We start from the raw sequence: 25,087 nt of genomic DNA, 5'->3' as shown, positions 1-25,087 counted from the left end.
CATACTTCTATTGAGTCTGATGCTTCTAGGTCTAAATTTTGCTCAAGATCAATTTCTCTGTCTCTGGACCACTGTTACACTTATTTCATATTGATTTTTTTCCTACCAGTATTTTTTCTAAAAAATGTTTAATGTTGCTTGAAAATTTTGAACAAGTGTGTCAGAAAAGATAGAGAAATGAAAGGAAGGGCACAGGAGTTAGCCGTAGAGGTGTAATAAAAGAAGGGTAAATATACACTTATTTTTAAGAGACAAAATAGCACAATGAAAACATTTTGCTTTGCAAATGAATACAAATCAGCATGATCTGACTTAATACAAAAGCAAAATAGACTTAAACATTTAAATTATAAGACAAATACTTTTACTCGTTTACCTGATTCTTTGTACCTTCACTCTCATTTGACCTTATCTTCCATGGAATTGTGACATGCAGGAATATTCCTTCAGAATCTGCAGTAGGAAATGTTTTTTTTTTTCAACAACAGTCATCTCTGTCAAGCATGGGTTCTTAATTCTGAGTCCATGTTGGGGTCTAAAATTGTCAGTAAATTTAATTTATATTTGCCCACCTTCTTGGTCCAAAACTTTTACGACATTTTCAATGGCACATTAAAAATGGCTAAGATACAAGCAAATAAAAATTAGACACTGCAGTTCTATAGGACCATCCTGTTCCTTTAGAACCATGTCGGGACCTTTTTCCACGGGACTCGGAGGAATAAATTGAGAGCAGCACACACACCCCTACATTTAATGGCCACAGAGTGGGTGAACCAGGAAGACCAGCTGAGTTTCAGCTGCTGAGACCCTAGACCCATGATGCAGAGTGGACTCCTTGGCTAACATCGCCAGTCACCTGTCCCGGGTTTGCGGGTTGGGAAAATGGAGGAAGGCATCAGCAGAACAGGAAGCGGGCGGTAGGGGTCCCACAGATACAGTAAATTGTTCTCCAAGAAGATCCCAGTCTTGCTCAGAGGCAAATGGAGAAGGAAGTCCAGGCTCCCACGGTCTTACCCATCTGCGCGTGCAACCTTCCAAGCTCAGCGAGCAGTACAAGGAGAAGGAACATGACTGCGCCAGAGTGCAGGAAGCACAGCCAAGGTTGAAAACCGTTGGACAACTCCGAGGCTCGCGGGCTGGAAGTACTCACGTGCGGGATACGTAGCGCCAGGGCCCTGAGGTGAGGACTGCGGCTGCTTTTTGCCCAGCTGGCTCACCCTTACGGATCCTGATTGGCTGGGCAGCTGCCACGGGGCCGATAAAGGAAAGACCTCCAGACAGGAGAGTATGCACTTGCACACAATTGGTTTGTTGTGGGTAAATTTACATTGTTTAAATCCTTCAGTAGTGACGGGGGACAATTTAGCAATGATTTGCTATTCTAGTGACGTTCTTGGTAATTTCGGTTGTCCATGTCACAGTTTTCTGGCATGTTTTATTTACTGTGGTGGAGAAAAATAGAAATGGTAACTATTTTTAGGAGACATTTTCTATTTAAATCATGCTACTGCTGACTTAATTTATTATCTTTGCAAACAAGGAAAAATCAAAATTATAGAACATGATTCTAGATAAGGCAACAAAAATCACTTTATTTAACTGTGTGCCTATTTTTACAGTATTAGATTATAATTGGTTCAGTAAAGGAAAGGAAACTTTAAAATACAACCTAAGTTTGTTTTGTTAACAGATATTCTAAGCACTAGCAAGGAAGCTATAGAGACGGGGAAGGGCAGCAAAACAAACAAGAAAGGAAAATTGACACCACTGTAGAAGAAAGAGCATGCAATTGTCTTCAGGTCTTCTGATGAATATCTCAAATTGCATCTGTCCAAAAGCTAACTCAACTTCTATCCCACCTGTCACCCAAAACTTCTTTTATCCCACTACACCCTATTGCAAGGATGAATTGTATCAACAAGTGGCAAAAATAAACTCTGGTCAGGCCTAAAACTTGGACCTGGCAGGTAGAGTACACTTGGGAAACTGACGTTCAGAAGTTACTATTAAAATAAGACAGGCCAATGATCATAATAACCCAAAATAAGTTAGTGGCAATAAGGATAAGAGAAAGTTATGGTAGAATCATCCCAACATGAATTATTTTACCTCACAATTCACCCAATTAAAGTGTGACAACTGAAAAATTGTAGGAGTTTTAGTATAGTCACAGATAAGTGCAACCATTACCACAGTCAATTTTAATTTCATCATTCCAAAAAGAAACTCTGTGCCCTTTAGCTGTCACTACCCCTGACCCCAGCCTCATTCCAGCTCTAAACAACCATTAATCTTTCTCTCTATAAATGTCTCTGTTCTGAAATTTTCATACAAATGAATAATACTATGCTTTTTTTGTGGCTGCCTTTATTCACTTAGCATAATGGTTTCATCCATATCTAATAGTATCAGTGCTTCATTCCATTTATGGCTGAAAAATATTCCATTGTATGGATAGACCACATTTTGTGTATCTATTCTTCGGTAGATGGACATTTGGAAAAGGAAACTCTTGGCTTCTGTGATGAGGTATTCCCATCCCTCAACCAGGAGCATCTTTGTTTACTGATGGAGGATCCATAGGTCCTAATTAGACTCCAGGTAAGCTGATGCTTCCTTAATCCATGTATAATGCATCAAGGTATGCAGAACTGCACTTCTCTCAGTAAGCGGGAGACAGGGAGGAAGGGCACTGAAGCAAGAAAATCTTACCCAGAAAAGCTCAGCTTAAAGTAAAGAAAGAGCTCCAAGTAGAGGTTCCCCCAAAGGAGAGAGAAATATCCTGCATTTCAATTTACATGCGGCCAAGGAAGTATTGCTGGAAACAAAACAGTTATCTACGAGCAATTCTGTGAATATAGAATGGATCCTGGCAACGATCTGGGGTCTTGGGGCTGTCCTTACCCAGCAACACTTCCTGTCAATATCCAAAGCTTGGAATGGACAGGGAGGGGAATCATGAGCTACTGGAAAGAAGTGGACTGTAGGTGTCCTCTCTTGAGATGGGAGCCATGGGCCTCAGAGAGCTGGCAGCATCAGTGGACAACAGAAAATTTTCACCTTGAGATGTAACAGCCTCCCAGGTTCAAAAGAGGCAAAACTGCTTATTTCCTAATAAAGGATCACAGCGGGTAGAAAAATCAATAGACACAAGTCTACATACTTTCACAGGATTTATTTTGTTTTGTGAAATTGAAAGCTTTACGCCATAACAAACGGGGAGAAAGGCAGATTTTCTTTTTCTTTTTCATTCGTGGATCAGGCAGAATAATGGTGAGTTTCCTGGTAATATCCTTTCTCCAGTCTATGGCTTTTTGACATTATTGATTAGTCACTGTTTTAAAAGAAATGTGGAAAAATAGAAATGCTAGATTGTGACTTAATAAAAGCTGTCTAATATACTTTACAACTACAGGTATAACAATTAATTAGTGTAATAAGACACTAGTTATACTGTCATAAGCTATGTGCTCCACAAAATTTGTAAACTCATTTCTTTTCCCAGAATCCTTTGTGATAGCCACATTAAACAGCAGTATTATAAATTGGCATTTATATATTTCACGTAGTCTCTATGCTTTACCTGGGTAAAAGAAAATCATCAACAAGGAAACAGAGGAAAAGAACAATAAAACTATGTGAAAAAATAAAGAATTACTATTAATTGGTTTTTTGTCAACAGAGGAGTACTACCAACAGTTCTCTGTGCATATCCAACAGGTGTCCCACATACACATGTTCAAAAACAAATTCATTCTTCACTCCCCTCCACATCATCATTACAACACCAAAGTGGGTCTTAACCCACTATAAAATATGTCATTAGTTAAAGGTGTCATTATCCATTGTGTCAGAAAAGCTTAAGTCTTTGTTGTTCTTTTTTATTCTAGCCGAATACATCCATCAGTTACCACTTCAATTAAGTTTACCTCCTTTAAATCTCACAAAACTTTTTGATCTTTTCCTCTTATTCAATCCCACCCTCATTACACCTTTCCTGTGTATTTCATACTCTCACAACTCTTTCACTCATCTCCAGTTCTGACTGACTCTGATTGAGTTTTCCCCCACATCATCCCAGTGAAAATTAAAAAGCAAACTATATCATGTAGAACCCCTCTCTTATTACTTCAAAAATACTTTAACTATGTTCCTAGCCATACATGAGAAAATTTAAATGCCGAATTATGGCACACCAGACACTTGTCTTGGCTCATGATTACCTATGCAGATTTTATCTCTCAATGTTCATACATTTTAAAATAAATTTTAAATAGTACTAAAAGCCCAAATTTAGAAACAAGTCTGGGTTTACATTTTCACCTTACTTTGTGCTTTATGTCAATAAACATCATTTCAGCACTATTTCTTACACTCTACATACAAACTGTCAATTCATTCTGTTGGTTCAGCTTCAAAATTTATTCCTAAAACCTTCTTTACTATCTCTGATCTGAGTCACCATCCTTTTTCTCTTGAATTATTACAGCAATACTCCACTAATTGGTTTTTCCACTTCTACTTCTGCCATTGTTACAGACTACCTTCAACAAAACAGCCTTTAAAAGTATAAGTCATGTGACTGCTTGCTAACCCTGCTCCAGATAAACTTACATCACTGTTATTCATTAAACATTCCTGACTTTTTTTTCACAGGATTATTCTTGTGTTTGGAAATCTCCTGCTCAGTTATATGCATGGAAAGCTCTGCCAGCTGTATACTTGTGTAAAATAGCATTAATTTACAGCTGAAATGAAAAAGCTCTTTCATTTTCCCTGGGAAAGGCTGCATGTCTGGTTTCACATTTTGCCAAGATAAGAGCAGTGGATGAGCTGTTTAAAATTTAAAATAAGGAGCCTTGATAACTTGTACATGAGGTATTTCTCTGACCTCCATTGCTTGCTGCCCTCTCCCTTGCTGTGCGGTATCTTCTGTGTTTAAATAAATTACTTATGTGAGTGACCCTATGCGTCCAGGTGACTTTTTTCAAATATCTACACTGGACAAAAGTTTGCACCTCCTCCAGTTCTTTCCTTATATCACTTGCTCAATAGGGCCTACTGAGTCAGCTGTACTTAAAATTGCTATCAAAATCCTCTTTCAACATCAACTCTCTCAATTATCCCTACTGCTCTAATCTTTTCCATATGATTAATCACTTCCAATGCACTATATAACTAATTGACAAAACATGTTGATTGCTTATGGATTGATTATCTAACCCACTATTTCAAATTCTTGAAGCAAGATATTAATATAACCATAAAGTACCGGTGGCAGGAGAAGGCTGTGAAAAACAGAGAAAAATGTGAAAGAAATTAAGATATTGAATTTATGACCTAAGAGTTGGAAGAAATCAGGGAACTGGCAAAGCCAGTATATTTCTCTAGGAGAAAGGTGAGTGGCAGTGAAAAGTTCAGGTGAAGACACCCAGTATGATGATGAGACTATGATGGAAGGACATGAGAGGAAGACAGTGAGTGAAGCACCAACATCTTCATCTAAGATGTAGGTTTTTATAGAATAATCAAATAAAGAGTAGAAATTTGTCTAGGCAGAAATAAGACTAATTTACATTGAGGGTAGGAGTTATAAATGTTTTCTCTGGTAACCGACAAGGAAACAGAGATCCATTGCCTTAACTCTCAATCAAAGTCAGATATGGAGGAATGGCAGGTAAGTAATTTGATGAACTATGAACTTATTCTTGGTTCAATTTTTGAATTTTTCCATTGATTCCATATGATAGGTCTAATATGGCAAATATGATTTCTTTACACATATGAGTTAGAAGTTTGGACAATATACACAAATGCCTACTTTTTCCCTTCTTAGAGTAAATAATTGTATTTCTGTCTTGCAGGAAGAGTGCGGTTAGCATTTTCCGTGGCATCTAATATGTCCTCAATAAATGTGAATTCCATTCCCCATCCCTAGTCATATGTTAGGCTATCTGTGTCAAAATTGTGGAGTTATTAAACCCTAGCCTCTGTCTTAAAAACTCCAAAAATTTATTAAAATTCTATATACATGGGGAATTATTTAAATACTTATGTATGTTTCCTCATTTATAAAATAAGGATAACAATAACCATGGAATCTTAGTGAAAAAGAAATATATGTTGGGAAATAATCCATACAAATTTACCAATTAGAACCTTAAATGAAGGAGCAGGATGCAGGACAGCTCACAGCTATTTTAAGCACATACTTAAATCTCTTTAAAGTCACTTCTTATTACAAAACAAACAAACAAAAAACAGTTGGCAAATAAATCCCTGATAAATATTGGTTAACATTAAATATTTCTAAGAGTATAAAATGAAATTTGAATTGGTCTTTGTTTTAGTATATGATTGAAAAATAGGAGTGATGATGATGAAACATGGAAATAATAGGTTTTGTATACTGAGGTATTGTTAAAAATAAAGCAATATTTCATGAATTATTTTGTCAATAGTTTAAGTGCTTCAATTCACCTTTAACTCTGTGTATGACTTGCTGCTGATACTACTGCTGTCTTCTGATGTAGGTCTGTATTAAAGAAATAGGATTAGTTTTGGGGTTAGGAAATATTGCAATCCCAAGTAAAATCAAGAAAAGGAAAAGCTACATTTGTACTAATTATTCAATTAATATGTACCAATATCTACATTGCTTCCAATATTCCATTCAGTGATCCTATATTTAAATCTTTGGTCTTTCTAATGTTGATCTAGCTATTAAAGATATTAAGGATTTTTAAATTTCAAACAAAAAACCACTCTATTATTTTCCTCTATTTGTCTACACGACAGACAAGAGGAATGTTAATATTCTGTGATATTTATGATAATGCTCCTCCAGTTAAAAAAGCTATTTACATGCAAATTGTCCAATTGTCCAATAAATGATTGTCTGTCCAATTATAATATTTGTATCAAAACTATGTAAATAAGTAACTTTTTCACTTTTGTTAATGAGGTACTTAATGAGGTCAGCTATGATTAGTTTTGTGGTATTTATACAATCTCCAATGTTTTCTTTGTAAAACTCCTATACATACACAGTTCCTGTCATGGTATCTAGGTTCCTGCTACATGACGACAATTCCTTGGTGACAGGCATTAAGATCAAGTTTGAACACATAACTCAGGGTTATAAATCCAGACAGAACACTGGCTGAATTTAGGTACCCGTCCACAGCTGTGTGCTTCTGTCTCTTGAGAATATTAAATGAGAGGCATTGGCTGTGGGAAGATTATTGATATTTTATTTGAAAATGAATCTAGAAAAGGTTAAAATAAGTATGCTGGGCCTTTTGCATACAGGGCAGTCATTCTGCAGAGAATGGACTTAGATAAGAAGTGATGATGTCAATCATAAAGACTTTGGGTGGTGGGAGAATGACCTACATAGTTCCTGACTATGCAGCTCATTACCACCCTTTGGTGCTTCAGCTCTATATCACTCTACTTTTCCTTTTTTTTTTTTGATTATTTTATTTTATTTTTTATTAAATTATTTAGGTGACATTGATTAATAAAATTATATACAAGTATGTTTCAAGTGCAATATTTTATAGTACATCATCTATATATTGCATTGTCTCTTCACCATCCAAAGCCAATTCTCCAGCCATTACCATATATTTGACCCCCTTTACTCTCCTCTTCCACCTCCCTCACTCTTTACTCTCTGGTAACCACTAAACTATTATCTGAGTCTATGAGTTTTTGATTCTTTGTTTGCCTTGTTCATTTGTTGCTTTCAGTTTTATGTCCCACATATAAGTGAAATCATATGGTTCTCAATTTTTTTCTGTCTGATTTATTTCTCTCTATATCATTTCTTATCCTTGTGACCCTGAAGCAACATAGTGTTACTCTAAAAATTAGGCAATCATGGCCAGATTTTTTATTTATTTATGATCAATTATTCCTTACTATAACATCTCTTTCAAAAGTCAGGTTTACTTCTAGCAACTATTCAGATTTTCCAAGAGATCTTAAGTAAAAGCACAAGGAAACTTATTAAGCCAGATATCATCCATTCAAATCAGCTTATAATAATTTGATTATTATATAAATGTCTATAAAAATAATGCAGAATACTACCTTGAATTTAACTAGTTGCTGTTAACTTGTTTAAGTAAAATTAACTAACTTGAGAAATAAAGGTGTTGATGGCAATTTTCTATCATTATTTCATCTCTCCCTCCATAAGTAAGCAACAGGGAACCATTTTCCTTTAGCAGGGAATAATAAGACCCACTTATTTATCTGTACTTCTGCATTCTCATTTTCCTAAATAATACTAAGTAAATTGTGGTTTGTATTGGTGTTACCTTAAAGGCAAAAGCTGTGCACATACCTTCCTTCTAATTTTAGAACCAAATGAGCGATATTAATTATGTGTAAAATAGGTAATATCTCATCTGTGTTCTCTTCCTCATTTTTTGCTATCTTATATTTTTCTTACCTTCTGCATATTGTGTTCACAAAACTTGCTTACTTACATCTGTTAAAATGCTTGGCACATCTGAATGTCATTGCAAGCCACATGGGGTTGCTTGGGAAATAAACAAAACCTCCTAAGGCAATTATAACCAACATAGCTTTCTATAATATTTGAAAGCCACTGAGGATTTATTGAGTAGCTTCAGTTGTCCCTGGACCTATGTACACCTGAAGGACACCTGTCTGCATGAATTCTGAAAAAAAAATTAATAATAATAATAACGTTGTATACTAAGACTCAATATTTCTAACATTAACCCAATCCATCCAAGAATCCCTCCTTGTAATATTCTGAATTACATTTGAATTCTTCCTAGAATGTATTTCTAAACTACATATAAGAAGTGATGATTGACATCGGAAACATGATGGCATGAGGGGTTCCCCTTGAATCTCTCCACTTGAAGTTACAAACTGAACAGCTATAATTCAACAAAGGAGTTTGAGCAATAAACAAACACATCTGAGAGATCCATACATCAAAACATCTGAAGGTGGGAAATTGGGCTAAACAGAGGAGGAGGGAAAGGAGAAGAGGAGAGACAGATTATGTGGATGCAGCCCGGAGCTCACTGCTACAGACAGAGCCTGGAGCTCACTGAGGGTTCTGGGAGAGGGAAGGAATCAGGCTAAAGTGCACTCTCTGGGGCCCCAAACATTCCTGCCTGGGCGATCAGCATATAATACAGCAGAATCCAGAGATCAGGTCAGAGACCAAATACAGAAATATAAAAGCTGTGGTCTAGTAGCCACCATTGCCAGTCAGAAAACAAAATCACAGAGCCTGGACATTTTCCCCCACCCTCCTCAAGCTCACCTCCCAGTGTTCTCCCAGAGCTAACAGTGGGCACAGAAGAAACTATAGCAGTGACCTTTGGGTTAATGAGCAGACTATCTACAGCCCTGAGAAGTGGAGAGATAAATCTGAAGTGGCAGAGGCACACTGCAGCTAATCACAGTGACAAGGTTGGAGATAAAGAGGTGAGGCAGCTGTGGTCTGGCAGTCACCTTTATTTGGAGGAGAACAAAGACACAAACATACCCGTGGCCTCTACCAGCTCACCCCACCACAACCATTCCCATTTAATCCCAGGAGGGAAACTTGTAACAGCTCAAGCAGCACAGCACTGTATCTAGCTGCACGGGGAACACTGGGATTCCAGGGGCTTAGAACCTCAACACCCACTACATTTTTCCACAGGCTTGGTGCCCTGAGACCAAGGCCACGTAGTCACAGAGGAGACGCCCACTTCCCCAGGGAATTTTTGACTAGGAGAAGCCAAAATAGGGAAAGATAAAATGCTCCAATACCACCTACTAGGAAACAAACAAACAAATGAAAAAGATCTCTTCATATCAACTTGCTGCAGAGTTCATTCCCATAGATGCCTAGGAGAAGAAACAATCCATCAAAAGCCATGAACAAACAAGGTAATGAGGCAGCTCAGAAAGAAGCTGCCAGAGAATAAACTTAAGACTTGGAAATTTGTGACTTAAATGACAGAGAATTCAAGATTGCAGTTCTGAAAAAACTCAATGAGAGACAAGAAAACTCATAGGCAGTTTTGAACTCAGAAATAAAATCAATGAACAAAATGAATACCAACTTTACCGAAGAGACTGAAAATTTTAAAAAGAACCAAATAGAAATTCTGGAGCTGAAGAACTCAATAAAAGAGATGAAGAATGAAATAGTGAATTTAGGAAATAGAGCTGACCAGATGGATGAAAAATTAGTAATATCAAAGACAGTAATCTGGAAATGATGCAGATGGAAGAAGAGCGAGAGAGTTGAGAGTTAAAAGAACTCTACAGTGTCTTGCTGAGTGGTGTTCATTATTGTTGTTGCATATTATTGTGTGTGGTCGTGAGAATGTCTGAGCTTGAATTAGAGTGATGAACAAACATTAAATTTCTTGTTAAGGTTGGCAAGAGTGGAAGTGAAATCAGGGACATGTTAGTCAAAATTTATGGGGATAACGCTATGAAGAAAATAGCAGTGTATAAATGGATTAAACATTTTTCTGGGGGGATAGAATGCGTCACTGATAAAGAGAGGTCAGGCGGACAGTAACGAGCAGAACTGATGAAAACGTTGCAAAAATTTGTCAAATTGCATGTCAAAATTGTCGGCTGACTGTGAGAAGCAGACCAAGTAAACATTGATAGAGAAACAGGAAAATCGTAACTGAAAATCTTGGCATGAGAAAGGTGTGGGCAAAAATGGTTCCCAAGAAGCTCACCAATGAACAAAAGCAAAGGAGGGTTGAAGTTTGCCAAAACCTTTCAGAGAGGCAAGACAATGTTTTGGACTATGTTATCACTGGTGATGAAACATGGGTGTACCGATATGACCCTGAAACAAAACATCAAAGTACACAGTGGAAGTCAGCCAATTCTCCATAACCAAAAAAGATCTGTCAGTCCAAATCAAGAGTCAAAACATTGTTGCTAATCTTTTCTTTTACCAGAGGGATTATTCATTATAAATATGTACCATCTGGACCAACAGTTAACCAAGTTTACTATTTGGAAGGGCTGAAAAGGCTGCATGAAAAAGACAAAAACTATCTGAACTTTTTGCCAGCGATTCATGACTCTTACATCACGACAATGCACCAGCTCACACAGCACTGCCTGTGAGGGAGTTTTTAGCCAGTAAACAAATAATTGTATTGGAACACCCTCTCTACTCACATAATCTTGCCTCCAACAACTTCTTTATTTACCCGAAGATAAAAGAAATATTGAAAGGAAAACATTTGGATGAATTCAGGACTTCACATGTAATACAACGACAGCTCTGATGATCATTCCAGATAAAGAGTTCCAAAATTGCTTTGAAGGCTGGACTAGGCACTAACGTCAGTGCATAGCTTCCCAAAGGGAGTACTTCAAAGGTAACCATAGTGATATTCAGCAATGAGGTATGTAGCACTTTCTCTAAGATGAGTTCATGAACTTAACTGTCTGACCTCATATGAAACTTTCTTTTATATAAACTTAATGGTAACCACTCAAAAAAAAATTCCACAATTGAGATATATAACATACAAAGAGAAGAAAGAGAGATGAAAATCATGGAATAGCACCACACTGAAATAACAGACAGCAACAAAAAAGAAAAGAAATAATGAAGACACTGAGCAACCAGAAAACAAAAGATAGAATCATACAAAATCCTCATATATCAATGATCACCCTGAATGTAAATGGACTGAACTAACCAATAAAAAGAAACAGTGTAGCAGATTGGATCAAAAAACTAACCCCAACCATATGCTGCCCACAATAGACATATCTCAGCTATTAATACAAGAACAAATATAGACTCAAGTGAAAGGGTGGAAACTGATACTTCAAGGAAATGGTAACCAGAGAAAAGCACACATATCCATACTTATATGAGGTGAAACAGACTTCAAGATAAAAATAGTAACAAGAGACAAAGGTGGCCATTTCAAATGAGAAAGGGGAAAACACAACAAGAAGACATAACACTCATCAATCATGGAGCACCAAAATGTAAAAAGCAACTACTAACAAAATTAAAGGGAGAAATTGACAAAACACAATTATAGTAAGGGACCTAAATACATCATGGATAGCTATGGATAGATCATCCAAACAGAAAATAAATAATGAAATAGCAGCCCTAAATGATACATTGTACCAAATGGACATAATTGACATTTACAGAGCACTTCATCCTAAAACATCAGACTATACATTCTTTTCTAGCATACATGGAATATTCTTAAGGATAGACCATATGTTGCGACATAAAACTAGCCTCAGCAAATTTAAGAAGATTGAAATCATACCAAGCATATTCTCTGATCACAAGGCTTTGAAACTGGATATCAACTGCAAAAAGAAAGCAGGAAAAAAATTACAATGTGTGGAGATTAAACAACATGCTTATAAAGAATGACTGGGTCAAATAAGAAATAAGAGGAGAGATCAAAAGATACATAGAAACACATGAGAATGAAAGTACCCTGTATCAAAATTATTGGGATGCAGCAAAAGCAATCTTAAGAGGGAAATTTATATCACAGGCCTATCTCAAGAAAGAAGAAAAATCCCAGATAAACAACCTCATGTTACACTTTAAAGAACTAGGAAAAGAAGAACAAATGAAACCCTATGTCAGCAGAAAGAAGGACAAAATAAAAATCAGAGTAGAACTAAATGAAACAGAGAACATAGAGACAATAGAAAAAATTAATTCAAAGAAGGGCTGGTTCTTTGAAAAGATTTGAAAAACTCTCACTTATATATGGAATCTAAAGAAAAGACTATGTGAATGAACTAATCAGAGACAGTTTTAGGGACGCAGAGAAAAAACCGAGAGTGGTTAGATGGGTGTGTGGGAGGGGGTTGGGGATAAGGGGAAAGGTGAAGGGATTTGGAAGCAGCTGGTAACCACAAGATGGCCTCAGGGTTTTTTTGAAAATTAATTTGGGGAAGGTATTCTATAATGTTGTAAAGATTTTGTTGGGTATCCGATGGACATGCGTTCTATTTGGGAGACCACCTCAGGGATACTGTGGATACCTGATCATGGCATTGTACACCAGAAGCTAAACATTAATGAATGCCAACTATAATTTTATATATATAATGTGATGGTTCAGTGTGAGGTCGGAGGGATAGTGGATGGGGGGAGGGGGGTTCACAGTGTGAGGGATATAAATGATGAACGTCTAAGTATTACCTTGTTTTGTACACCTGAAACTAATAAATAAATTAATTAATTAAAAAAAAAGAAAAGAAAAGAAAAATTGACAAACCTTTGGCTAGACTCACTAAGATAAAAAGAGAAAAGACACAAACAAAATCAGAAATGAAAGAGAGGATGTTACCATGGTTATCACAGAAATACAAAGGATCATGCAAAATTACTATGAAGGTTTATATGCTACAAATTCAATAACCTACAAGAAATGGACAAGTTCTTAGAAACATATAGCCTTTCTAAGCTGAATCACAAAGAACTGGAAAATCTAAATAGACCGATCAACAGAAAGGAAATTGAATCAGTCATCCAAAACCTTCCCAAAAGCAAAAGTCCAGGACCAGATGGCTTCACTAGTGAAGTCTACCAAACATTCAAAGATGATCTAACACCTCTCCTCCTAAAACTCTTCCAAAAAATTGAAGAAGAGGCAATACTTCCTTACTCATTTTACAAGCCCAACATTACCATGATACCAAAACCTGGTAAAGATAACACACACACACACAAATTACAGAACAATATCTCTGAATAAAAATGCAAAAATCCTAAACAAAATTCTAGCAAATCAAATACAAAAATGCATTAAAAAGATTTTACATCTCGATCAATTGGGGTTCATCCCAGGGGCACAAGGATCGTTCAACCTATGCAAATCGATCAATGTGATACACGACATAAACAAAATAAAAAAATCATATGATTATATAAATAGATGTGGAAAAAACATTTGACAAGGCACAACATCCATTTATGATTGAAACACTTAATAAAATTAGTATAGAAGGAAAATACCTCAACATAAGGACTATATATGACAAAACCTCAGCTAATATTATAATTTATGGTGAAAAACTGAAGCCTTTTGCACTATGTTCAGGAACAAGGCAGGGTTGCTCCCTATCACCACTGTTATTTAACATAGTATTGGAAGTCCTAGCCAGAGCAATCAAGCAAAAGAAATAAATAAAAGGCATTCGAATTGGGAATAAAGAACTGTCACTTTTTGCCGTTGACATGATTCTTTGTACAGAAAACCCTAAAGACTCCACCAATAAGCTATTAGAAACAATAAACAAATACAGTAAAGTTGCCAGCTACAAAATCAATGTACAAAAGTCCATTGCATTCCTACATACTAACAATGAAACCTCAGAAAAAGAAATTAAAAAAAATAATACCTTTTGCAATTGCAACAAAAAGAATGAAATACCTAGGAATAAATCAACAAAGGATACAGAGGACCTATACACTGAAAATTGTAAGACATTTTTAAAAGAAATTGAAGACAACACAAAGAAATGGAAAGACATTCTGTGTTCATGGATTGCAAGAATCAACACATAGTTAAAATGGCCATATTAGCCAAAGCAATATATAGATTTAATGCAATCCTCATCAAAATTCCAATGGCATTTTTTAAAGAAACAGAACAAAAAATTCATCAGATTTGTATGGAATCACAAAAGATCCCAAATAGCCAAAGCAATCTTAAGAAACAAGAACAATGCTGGAGGTGTCACACTCCCTGACTTCAGCTTGTACTGCAGAGAGACAATAATCAAAACAGCATGGTATTGGCAGAAAAACAGACACACAGACCAATGGAACAGAATTGAAAACCCAAAAATAGGCACACATATATACGGACAGGTAATGTTTGACAAAGGAGCCAAAAACACACAGTGGAGAAAAGACAGTGTTTAATAAATGGTGCTGGGAAAATTGGAAAACCACATGCAAAAGAAATAAACTAGACTGCTATCTGTCACCATATAACACAATTAACTCAACATGGATCAAAGACCTACACGCAAGACCTGAAACAATAAACTGCGTAGAACAAAGCATAGGTACTAAACTTATAGACCTTGGGTTCAAAAAGGATTTTCTGAATTTGATCTCAAAGGCAAGGGAAGGAAAAGCTAAAAAATATGAATGGGACTATATCAAACTGAAAAGCTTCTACACAGCCAAAGAAAGCATCAACAAGTAAAGAGGTAACCAACCGAATGGGAGAAAAGATATTTGCAATCAATGCCTCTGATAAGGGGCTAATATGCAAAATATGTAAAGAACTCATACAACTCAAAAACAAAAAGGCAAACAATCCAATTTAAAAATGGGCAGAAGACATGAACAAAAACTTCTCCCAACAAGACATACAAACAGTTAACAGATAATGAAAAAATGTTCAACTTCACTAGCTACTATTAGGAAAATGCAAATCAAAATCAAAGTTAGATTTCCCCTCACACCTTCTCCAATGACTTTCATCAACAAGACAAATAATAACAAGTGTTGGAGAGGCTGTGGTGAAAAAGGGACACTCATACACTGTTGGTGGGAATGTAAATTTGTACGGCTGCTATGGAAAACAGTATGGAGGTTCCTCAAAAAGTTAAGAATAGAATTACCATATGACCCAGCAATCCCTCGTCTAGATATTGACCCAAAATATTTAAAACATTCGTTTGTAAAGATATATGCACTTCAATGTTTACTGCAGCATTACCACCAGTGTCCTTTGATAGATGATTAGATAAGGAAGATGTGATATATATACACAATAGAATGCTACTCTACCATAAGGAAAGATGAAACACTGCGATTTGAAACAAAATGGATAGATCTTGAGATTACTATGCTAAGTGAAATAAGTCATACCGTAAAAGTCAAGAACCATATGACTTCACTCATATGTGGGATATAAAACTGAAGGCAACAAAGGAACAAGACAAACAAATAAAGAAACAAAAACTCATAGACAAAGACAACAATTTAGTGGTTACCAGCGGATAAGAAAGAGGGAGTATGGTAGAAGAGGGCAAAAGGGGTCAAATATATGGTGATGGAAGGAGAACTGACTCTGGGTGGTAAACACATAATGCAGTATATAGATGATGTTTTATAGAATTTACACTTGAAACCTATGTAGTTTTGTTGACCACTGTCACTCAACAAATTCTTATTAAAAAAAATACAAAAGATCATATGAAAATACTATGAAAGACTATATGCCACCAAATTCAATAACCTAGAAGAAATGGACAAGTTCTCAGAAAAATGTATCTTTCCTAGACTAAATGAAAAAGAGCTGGAAAATCAACAGTAAGGAAATTCAAACAATTATCAAAAACATTCCAAAAAGCAAAAAATACAGGACCACTTGTCTTCACTAATGAATTTACCAAACATCAAAGTATGATTTAATACCTGTCCCTCTCAAACTCTTCCAAAAAGTTGAAGAAGAGGCAATACTTCCTAACTCATTTTATGAAGGCAACATTACCCTGATACCATAACTTGGTAATGACAACACAAAAAAAGAAAACTACCACCAAATTGCTGATTAATACAGATGTAAAAATCCTAAACAAAATACTAGCAAATTGAATACAACAACACATGAAAAAAATTATAAATCCAAAAATTATAAACCAAAAAATTATAAATCCAAACCAGGGGCAAAAGGATGGTTCAGCCTACGTAAATTGATCAGTTTGATACACCTCATAAACAAAATGAAGGATACAAATCATATGATCATATCAATTGATGTAGAAAAAGCATTTGAATAGATAAATAATATCCATTTATTACTTAAATAAATGGGTATAAAAGTGTCTCAACATAATAAAAGCCATATAACAAACTGACAGCAAATATGCTTAATTGTGAAAACCTGAAAGATTTTATCTAAGATCAGAAAAAAAACAATGATGCCCACTCTCACCACTGTTATTGAACATAGTTTTGGAAGTCCTAGCCAGAGAAATCAGGCAACAGAAAGAAATAGAAGGCATACAAATTAGGAATGATGAAGTCAAGTTGTCATTTTTGTAGACGACATGATTCTTTACATAGAAAACCCTAAAGACTGAGGGAGAAAATGGCGGCGTGACGTGAGCCTCTGTAACGCTCCCCTGGAATTTACAACGAATCGGACAACAATAACTCCACAAAGGACTCCTTGCACAGCCGACAGGCAAGACGAAGAGGCCGACTACTGAATTCACCTCCAGGTGGGTGAATCGCGCGAGCGGGGGAGGAGGGAGAGGAGAAGTGCGGAGACGGAGCCGCGCGGGCGCAGGACACAGACCTAGCTCAGTGCTCCGAGCCCGCTGCTCCCGGAACTACTGCCGCTGCGGGAGAGGGAAGGACTCGGACTGCTAGGGCTCCGCTTACGGCCCACAGGGCTGAGGGGGCAGCATATAGCACGGCTGAACCCAACGCTCGCTCACGGCAGACCTCGGAGCAAAGACTGAGGGAAGAGGGCTGAAATCTGTGGTTTAAGCCCTCACTGCCGCGCGGAGAACAAAAGCCCTAGGCACAGAGACTAGCCGCCCCCTCCCTACCCTCCCAGAGCTCGCCCCGCCCCCACCTGCCCGGTGCTAGAAGTGATAAAGTAGCAGTGTCGGATCAAAGGACAGAATATTTGCTGCTCTGAGAACTGTGGACCGCAGACACAGATTCGCAGCTCAACTATATCCGGCAAAGGGGAGGGAGCTGTGGAAGCAGGACTGGCTGTGGTGGTGGTCGCCGCCATTGCTCTGGGCCACCTCTCACAACTCACCCCGCCCCTGGCCCCACCTATCTGGGCGGATCCCTGCAGGAGTAAACAGAACTGCTGAAACAAACAGGCTCTGAATCTGGTGCAGAAAGAGCTTTGGAACTCCAAAAGCTCTTCGCATACCTATCAACCTGTTGCAGAAGACACTCCTGTAGATGTCTAGGAAGAGAAATAGTAAATCAGTGATTGCCATGAATAACCAAGGCAACAAGATAGCTCAGAAAGAAAGTGAAAAGTCTCCAGAAAAGGAACTTAGAGATATGGACCTTTGTGATTTAAATGACAGAGAATTCAAGATCGCAATTCTGAAAAAACTGAACGAGATGCAAGAAAACACAGAAAGGCAGTTTAATGAACTCAGAAACACAATCAAAGAACACCATGAGCATTTTACAAAAGAGATTGAAATCTTGAAAAAGAACCAAATAGAATTTCTGGAGATTAAGAACTCAATAGAAGAAATTAACAATAAAATATCCAGCTTAGGTAGTAGAGTTGACCAGATGGAGGAAAGAATCAGTGACATCGAAGATAGGAACCTGGAATTTACACAGAGGGAAGAAGAAAGAGACTTGAGACTTAAAAGAAATGAAAGAACTCTACAAGAACTTTCTGACTCCATCAGAAAGAGCAATATAAGAATAATGGGCATACCAGAAGGAGAAGAAAGAGGGAAGGGAACAGAGAATATATTCAAACAAATCGTCGATGAGAACTTCCCAAACTTGTGGACAGAACTGGATCCTCGAATCCAAGAAGCAAATAGAACACCCAATTACCTCAATCCCAACAGGCCTTCACCAAGGCACATTGTATTGAAGCTGTCTAAAATCAATGATAAAGAAAGAATCCTCAAGGCAGCCAGGGAAAAGAAGACGGTAACTTACAAAGGAAAGCCCATTAGATTATCATCAGATTTTTCAGCAGAAACTCTACAAGCTAGGAGGGAATGGAACCAAATATTCAAACTATTGAAAGAGAGAAATCATGAGCCAAGAATAATATATCCAGCAAAGATCTCCTTTAGATATGAAGGAGGAATAAAGACCTTTCCAGACATCCAGAAGCTGAGGGAATTTTCTAATACACGACCTGCACTACAAGAAATACTAAAGGAGGCTATTAGACCACCATCAACAGGGACAACTTGTGGCAACCGAAACATAAAAAGGGGGAGCGTAAAGGCCTGAACTGGAATATGGGAATAGAGAAAGTAAGCGTACTGAAGAAACTGGAATACTCTAAATATCAAACTTTCTTTTACATAAACTCAAGGGTAACCACTCAAAAAACATCCAAATCTGAAATATATACTGTAATAAAAGAAGAAACAGAGGGAAACATCATAGAATACTACCACACAGAAATAACAGACAACAACAAAAAGGCAAAGAAACAATGGAGACACAGCCTTACCAGAAAACTAAAGACAGAATGACAGGAAATCCTCACATATCAATAATCACCCTAAATGTAAATGGACTGAACTCACCAATAAAGAGACACAGAGTAGCAGATTGGATCAAAAAACTAAACCCAACCATATGCTGCCTACAAGAGACACATCTCAGCTACAAGGACAAGCATAGACTCAAAGTGAAAGGGTGGAAATTGACACTTCAAGCAAATGGTACCCAGAAAAAATCAGGTGTAGCCATAATGATTTCCGATGAAACAGACTTCAGGGTGAAAAAGATAACAAGAGACAAAGATGGACATTTCATAATGGTAAAGGGGACTATACAACAAGAAGACATAACAGTCATCAATATTTATGCCCCCAATCAGGGAGCACCGAAATATACCAAGCAACTACTAACAGAACTAAAGGGAGAAATTGACCAAAACACAATTATACTAGGGGACTTAAATACATCATTGACAGCTATGGATAGATCATCCAAACAGAAGATAAATAACGAAATCGCAGCCCTAAATGACACATTAGATGAATTGGACATAATTGACATATATAGAGCACTTCATCCTAAAACATCAGACTATACATTCTTTTCTAGTGTACATGGAACATTCTCAAGGATAGACCATATATTGGGACACAAAATCAGCCTCAGCAAATTTAAGAAGATTGAAATCATACCAAGCATATTCTCTGATCACAAAGCTTTGAAATTGGATATCAACTGCAAAAAGAAAGCAGGAAAAAACACAAATACATGGAGATTAAACAACATACTTTTAAAGAACGACTGGGTCAAAGAAGAAATTAGAGGAGAGCTCAAAAGATACATAGAAACAAATGACAATGAAAATACATCCTACCAAAATTTTTGGGATGCCGCGAAAGCAGTTTTAAGAGGGAAATTTATATCATTACAGGCCTATCTCAAGAAACAAGAAAAATCCCAAATAAACAACCTCATGTTACACCTTAAAAAACTAGAAAAAGAAGAACAAGCGAAACCCAAGGTCAGCAGAAGAAAGGAAATAACAAAAATCAGAGCAGAACTAAATGAAATAGAGAACAAAAAGACAATAGAAAAAATTAATGTGACAAAAAGCTGGTTCTTTGAAAAGATTAACAAAATCGACAAACCCTTGGCTAGACTCACTAAGATAAAAAGAGAGAAGACACTAATTAACAAAATCAGAAATGAAAAAGGGGAAGTTATCACGGACACCACAGAAATACAAAGGATTATCCAAGAATACTATAAAGGACTATATGCCACCAAATTTAATAACTTAGAAGAAATGGACAAGTTCTTAGAAACATGTAGCCTTCCAAGGCTGAATCATGAAGAACTGGAAAATCTTAACAGGCCGATCACCAGTAAGGAAATTGAATCAGTCATCAAAAACCTTCCCAAAATCAAAAGTCCTGGACCAGATGGCTTCACCAGTGAATTCTACCAAACCTTCAAAGAGGATCTAATACCAATCCTGCTCAAACTCTTCCAAAAAATTGAAGAAGAGTCAGTACTCCCTAACTCATTTTATGAGGCCAACATTACCCTGATACCAAAACCTGGTAAGGACAACACAAAAAAAGAAAACTACAGACCTATATCTCTGATGAATACAGATGCTAAAATCCTAAACAAAATTCTAGCAAATCGAATACAACAATGCATTAAAAAGATTATTCATCACGACCAAGTGGGGTTCATCCCCGGGGCACAAGGATGGTTCAACATTCGCAAATCCATCAATGTGATACATCACATAAACAAAATAAAGGACAAAAATCATATGATTCTATCAATTGATGCAGAAAAAGCATTTGATAAGATACAACATCCATTTATGATTAAAACACTTACTAAAATTGGTATAGAAGGAAAATACCTCAACATAATAAAGGCCATATACGACAAGCCCTCAGCTAACCTCATAATTAATGGTGAAAAGCTGAAGCCCTTTGCTCTACGTTCAGGAACACGACAAGGTTGTCCCCTATCACCTCTGCTTTTCAACATAGTGTTGGAAGTCCTCGCCAGAGCTATCAGGCAAGAGAAAGAAATAAAAGGCATCCAAATTGGGAATGAAGAAGTTAAATTGTCACTCTTTGCAGATGACATGATACTATACATAGAAAACCCTAAAGACTCCACCAAAAAGCTATTAGAAACAATCAATGAATATAGTAAAGTTGCTGGCTACAAAATCAACGTACAAAAGTCCATTGCTTTCCTATATACCAACAATGAAATCTCAGAAAAAGAGATAGAAAAAACAATTCCTTTTGCAATTGCAGCAAAAAGAATAAAATACCTAGGAATAAACTTAACCAAGGATGTGAAGGATTTATATGCTGAAAACTATAAGACATTTTTGAAAGAAATTGAAGAAGACACAAAGAAATGGAAAGACATTCCGTGCTCATGGATTGGAAGAATCAACATAGTTAAAATGGCCATATTACCCAAAGCCATATACAGATTTAATGCAATCCCCATTAAAATCCCAATGGCATTTTTTAAAGAAATAGAACAAAAAATCATCAGATTTGTTTGGAACCACAAAAGACCCCGAATAGCCAAAGCAATATTAAAAAAAAAGAACAATACTGGAGGTATCACACTCCCTGATTTTTCCTTGTACTACAGGGCTACAATAATCAAAACAGCTTGGTATTGGCGGAAAAACAGACACATAGACCAATGGAATAGAATTGAGAACCCAGAAATAAAACCACATAAATATGGACAGATAATTTTTGACAAAGAAGCTAAAAACATACAATGGACGAAAGACAGCCTCTTCAATAAATGGTGCTGGCAGAATTGGATAGCTACGTGCAAAAGAATGAATCTGAACTACTATCTGTCACCATGTACCAAAATTAATTCAAAATGGATCAAAGACTTAAGCATAAGACCTGACACAATAAACTGCATTGAAGAAAACATAGGTACTAAACTTATGGACCTTGGGTTCAAAGAGCATTTTATGAATTTGACTCCAAAGGCAATGGAAGTAAAAACTAAAATAAACAAATGGGATTATATGAAACTGAAAAGCTTCTGCACAGCAAAAGAAACTATTGACAAAATAATGAGGCAACCAACTGAATGGGAGAAGATTTTCGCAAACAGTTCCTCTGATAAGGGGCTAATATCCAAAATATACAAGGAACTCATGAAACTCAACAACAAAAAAACAAACAACCCAATTGAAAAATGGACAGAGGACCTGAAGAGACATTTCTCCAAAGAGGATATACAAATGGCAAATAGACATATGAAAAAATGCTCAACATCGCTAATCATCCGAGAAATGCAAATGAAAACCACAATGAGATATCACCTCACCCCAGTCAGAATGGCTTTCATCAACAAAACAAATAGTAACAAGTGTTGGAGAGGCTGTGGAGAAAAAGGAACTCTCATACACTGTTGGTGGGAATGCAGACTGGTGCAGCAGCTATGGAAGGCAGTGTGGAGGTTCCTCAAGAAATTACGAATAGAATTACCATATGACCCAGCAATCGCTCTCCTGGGTATCTACCCCAAAAATATAAAAGCATTTCTCTATAGAGACACGTGTACGCCAATGTTCATTGCAGCTTTGTTTACGGTGGCCAAGACATGGAAACAACCAAAATGTCCTTCGATAGATGAATGGATAAAGAAGTTGTGGTACATATACACAATGGAATACTATTCGGCGTTAAGGAAAGATGATATAGGAACATTTGTGACAACATGGATGGATCTCGAGAGAATAATGCTAAGTGAAACAAGTCAGACAGAAAAAGCAGAGAACCCTATGATTTCACTGATATGTGGTATATAAACCAAAAAGAACAAGACAAACAAATGAGAAACAAAAACTCATAGACACAGACAATAATTTAGTGGTTACCAGAGGGTAAGGGGGTGGGGGGTGGGTGGTGAGGGTAAAGGGGATCAAATATATGGTGATGGAAGGAGAACTGACTCTGGGTGGTGAACACACAATGGGATTTATAGACGATGTAATACAGAATTGTACACCTGAAATCTATGTAAATTTACTAACAATTGTCACCCCAATAAAATTAATTAAAAAAAAAAAAAAAAAAAGAAAACCCTAAAGACTCTACCAAAAAACTATTAGAAACAGTACACAAACACAGTAAAGTTGCTGGCTACAAAAATCAACATGTAAAAATTCATTATACTTCTATATATTAACAATGAAATTTCAGAAAAAAGAAATTTGAAAAATCCTTTTTGCAATTGCTTGAAAAAGAATAAAATACCCAGGAATAAACTTACCAAAGTGTGTGAAGGACTTACACACTGAAAATTGTAAGACATTGTTAAAAGAAATTGAAGAAGACACAAAGTAATGAAAAGATCACCATGTTCATCGATTGGAAAAATCAACATAGTTAAAATGTACATATTACCCAGAGTAATATACAGATTTAATGAAATCCTCATCAAAATTCGAATGGCATTTTTAAAAGAAATAGAACAAAAATCATTAGACTTGTACAGAATCAAAAAGACCCAAATAGCTAAAGCAAACGTGAGAAAAAACAAGGCCAGAGTTATGACACTTTCGGACTTCAAATTAGAGTGACAATAAACAAAGCAGAAAAAGAAACACAGAGACCAATGGAACAGAATTAAGAACCCAGAAATAAAACCACAATAAGTGGGCAGATAATTTTTGACAAAGAAGCCAAAAATATACACTGGAGAAAAGAAAAGTCTCTTCAATAAAAGGTGCTGTAAAAATTGGAAAGCCATATGTAAAAGAAAGAACTTCTGGTAAGAGACTGCTATCTCTCACGATACACCAAAACTCATTCAAAATGGATCTGAGACCTAAACATGAGATCTGAAACAATAAATTGCATAGAAGAAAGCATAGGTACTAAACTATGCACCTTGTATTCGGAGAGGATTTTATAAATTTGACCTCAAAGATAAGGGAAGTAAAAGCAAAAATAAATAAATGGAACTATGCCAAATTAAAAAACTTCTGCACAGCATAAGAAATGATCAACAAAACAAAGAGGCAACCAACCAAATGGGAGAACAACACCTCCAATAAGGGGCTAATATCCAAAATATATAAATAACTCATACAACTCAAAAACAACACAAAAATCCAATTTAAAAAAGGCGGAGAGGACCTAAACAGACACTTCTCCCAAGAAAAAAAAATCGAACAGCCAACAGATATAAGAAAAGATTCACAACTTCACTAGCTATTAGGGAACTACAAATCAAAACTACAAGGAGATACTACCTCATACCTGTTAGAATGGCTATTATCAACAAGACAAGTAATAACAAGTTTGGAGAGGCTGTGTAAAAAAAAGGAACTCTCATACAGTGCTGGTGGGAACATAAATTGGTACAGCCACTATGGGAAATAGTATAGAGGCTCCTCAAGAAATTAAGAATAGAATTACCATAGGACTCAGCAATCCCTCTTCTGGGTATCTACCTGAAAAACCTGAAAACATTTAGCCATAAAGATATGTGGACCCCTATGTTCACTGCAGCAGTATTCACAGTGACCGACACAGAAATAACTGAAGTGTCCTTCAATTGGTGATTGGATAAAACAGATGTAATATATACATATGCAATGTGATATTCCTCAGCCATAAGAAACGATGCAATACTGCCATTTGTGACAACATGGATAGATCCTGAGATTATAATGCTAAGCAAAATAAGTCAGAAAGAAAAAGTAGAGAACCATTTGATTTCACTCATATTTGGAATATAAACTAAAATCAATATATGAACAAGACTAACAACTAAACAAAAACTGATAAACACTGACAACAGTTTAGTGGTTAC

General features: G+C 36.5%; 2 protein-coding genes across 2 annotated transcripts in view; both read right to left on the bottom strand.

Moving 5' to 3' along the window:
- Positions 1 to 1,072, bottom strand: part of LOC308496884 (disintegrin and metalloproteinase domain-containing protein 18-like) — a gene marked incomplete at both ends in the record, with an annotated part of 102,279 nt that extends 101,207 nt beyond the window's left edge. Inside the window, 2 exons of the mRNA XM_081046668.1 lie at positions 377 to 453; positions 1,018 to 1,072. Of these exons, the coding sequence (XP_080902794.1) occupies positions 377 to 453; positions 1,018 to 1,072 (132 nt within the window). The remainder of the gene's footprint in view (positions 1 to 376; positions 454 to 1,017) is intronic.
- A 77-nt stretch (positions 1,073 to 1,149) lies between these two features.
- The window catches only part of LOC308496883 (A disintegrin and metallopeptidase domain 3-like), a gene marked incomplete at both ends in the record, with an annotated part of 140,333 nt that continues 116,395 nt past the window's right edge, over positions 1,150 to 25,087 (bottom strand). The window contains one exon of the mRNA XM_081046667.1: positions 1,150 to 1,295. Within this exon, the coding sequence (XP_080902793.1) occupies positions 1,150 to 1,295 (146 nt within the window). The remainder of the gene's footprint in view (positions 1,296 to 25,087) is intronic.

The sequence above is a fragment of the Rhinolophus hipposideros genome, assembly GCF_964194185.1.
Source record: "Rhinolophus hipposideros genome assembly, chromosome: 4".
In the NCBI taxonomy this organism is placed as follows: domain Eukaryota; kingdom Metazoa; phylum Chordata; class Mammalia; order Chiroptera; family Rhinolophidae; genus Rhinolophus; species Rhinolophus hipposideros.
The sequence above is the reverse complement of the archived record's forward strand: the minus strand, read 5'-3'. Positions and strand labels throughout refer to the sequence as shown.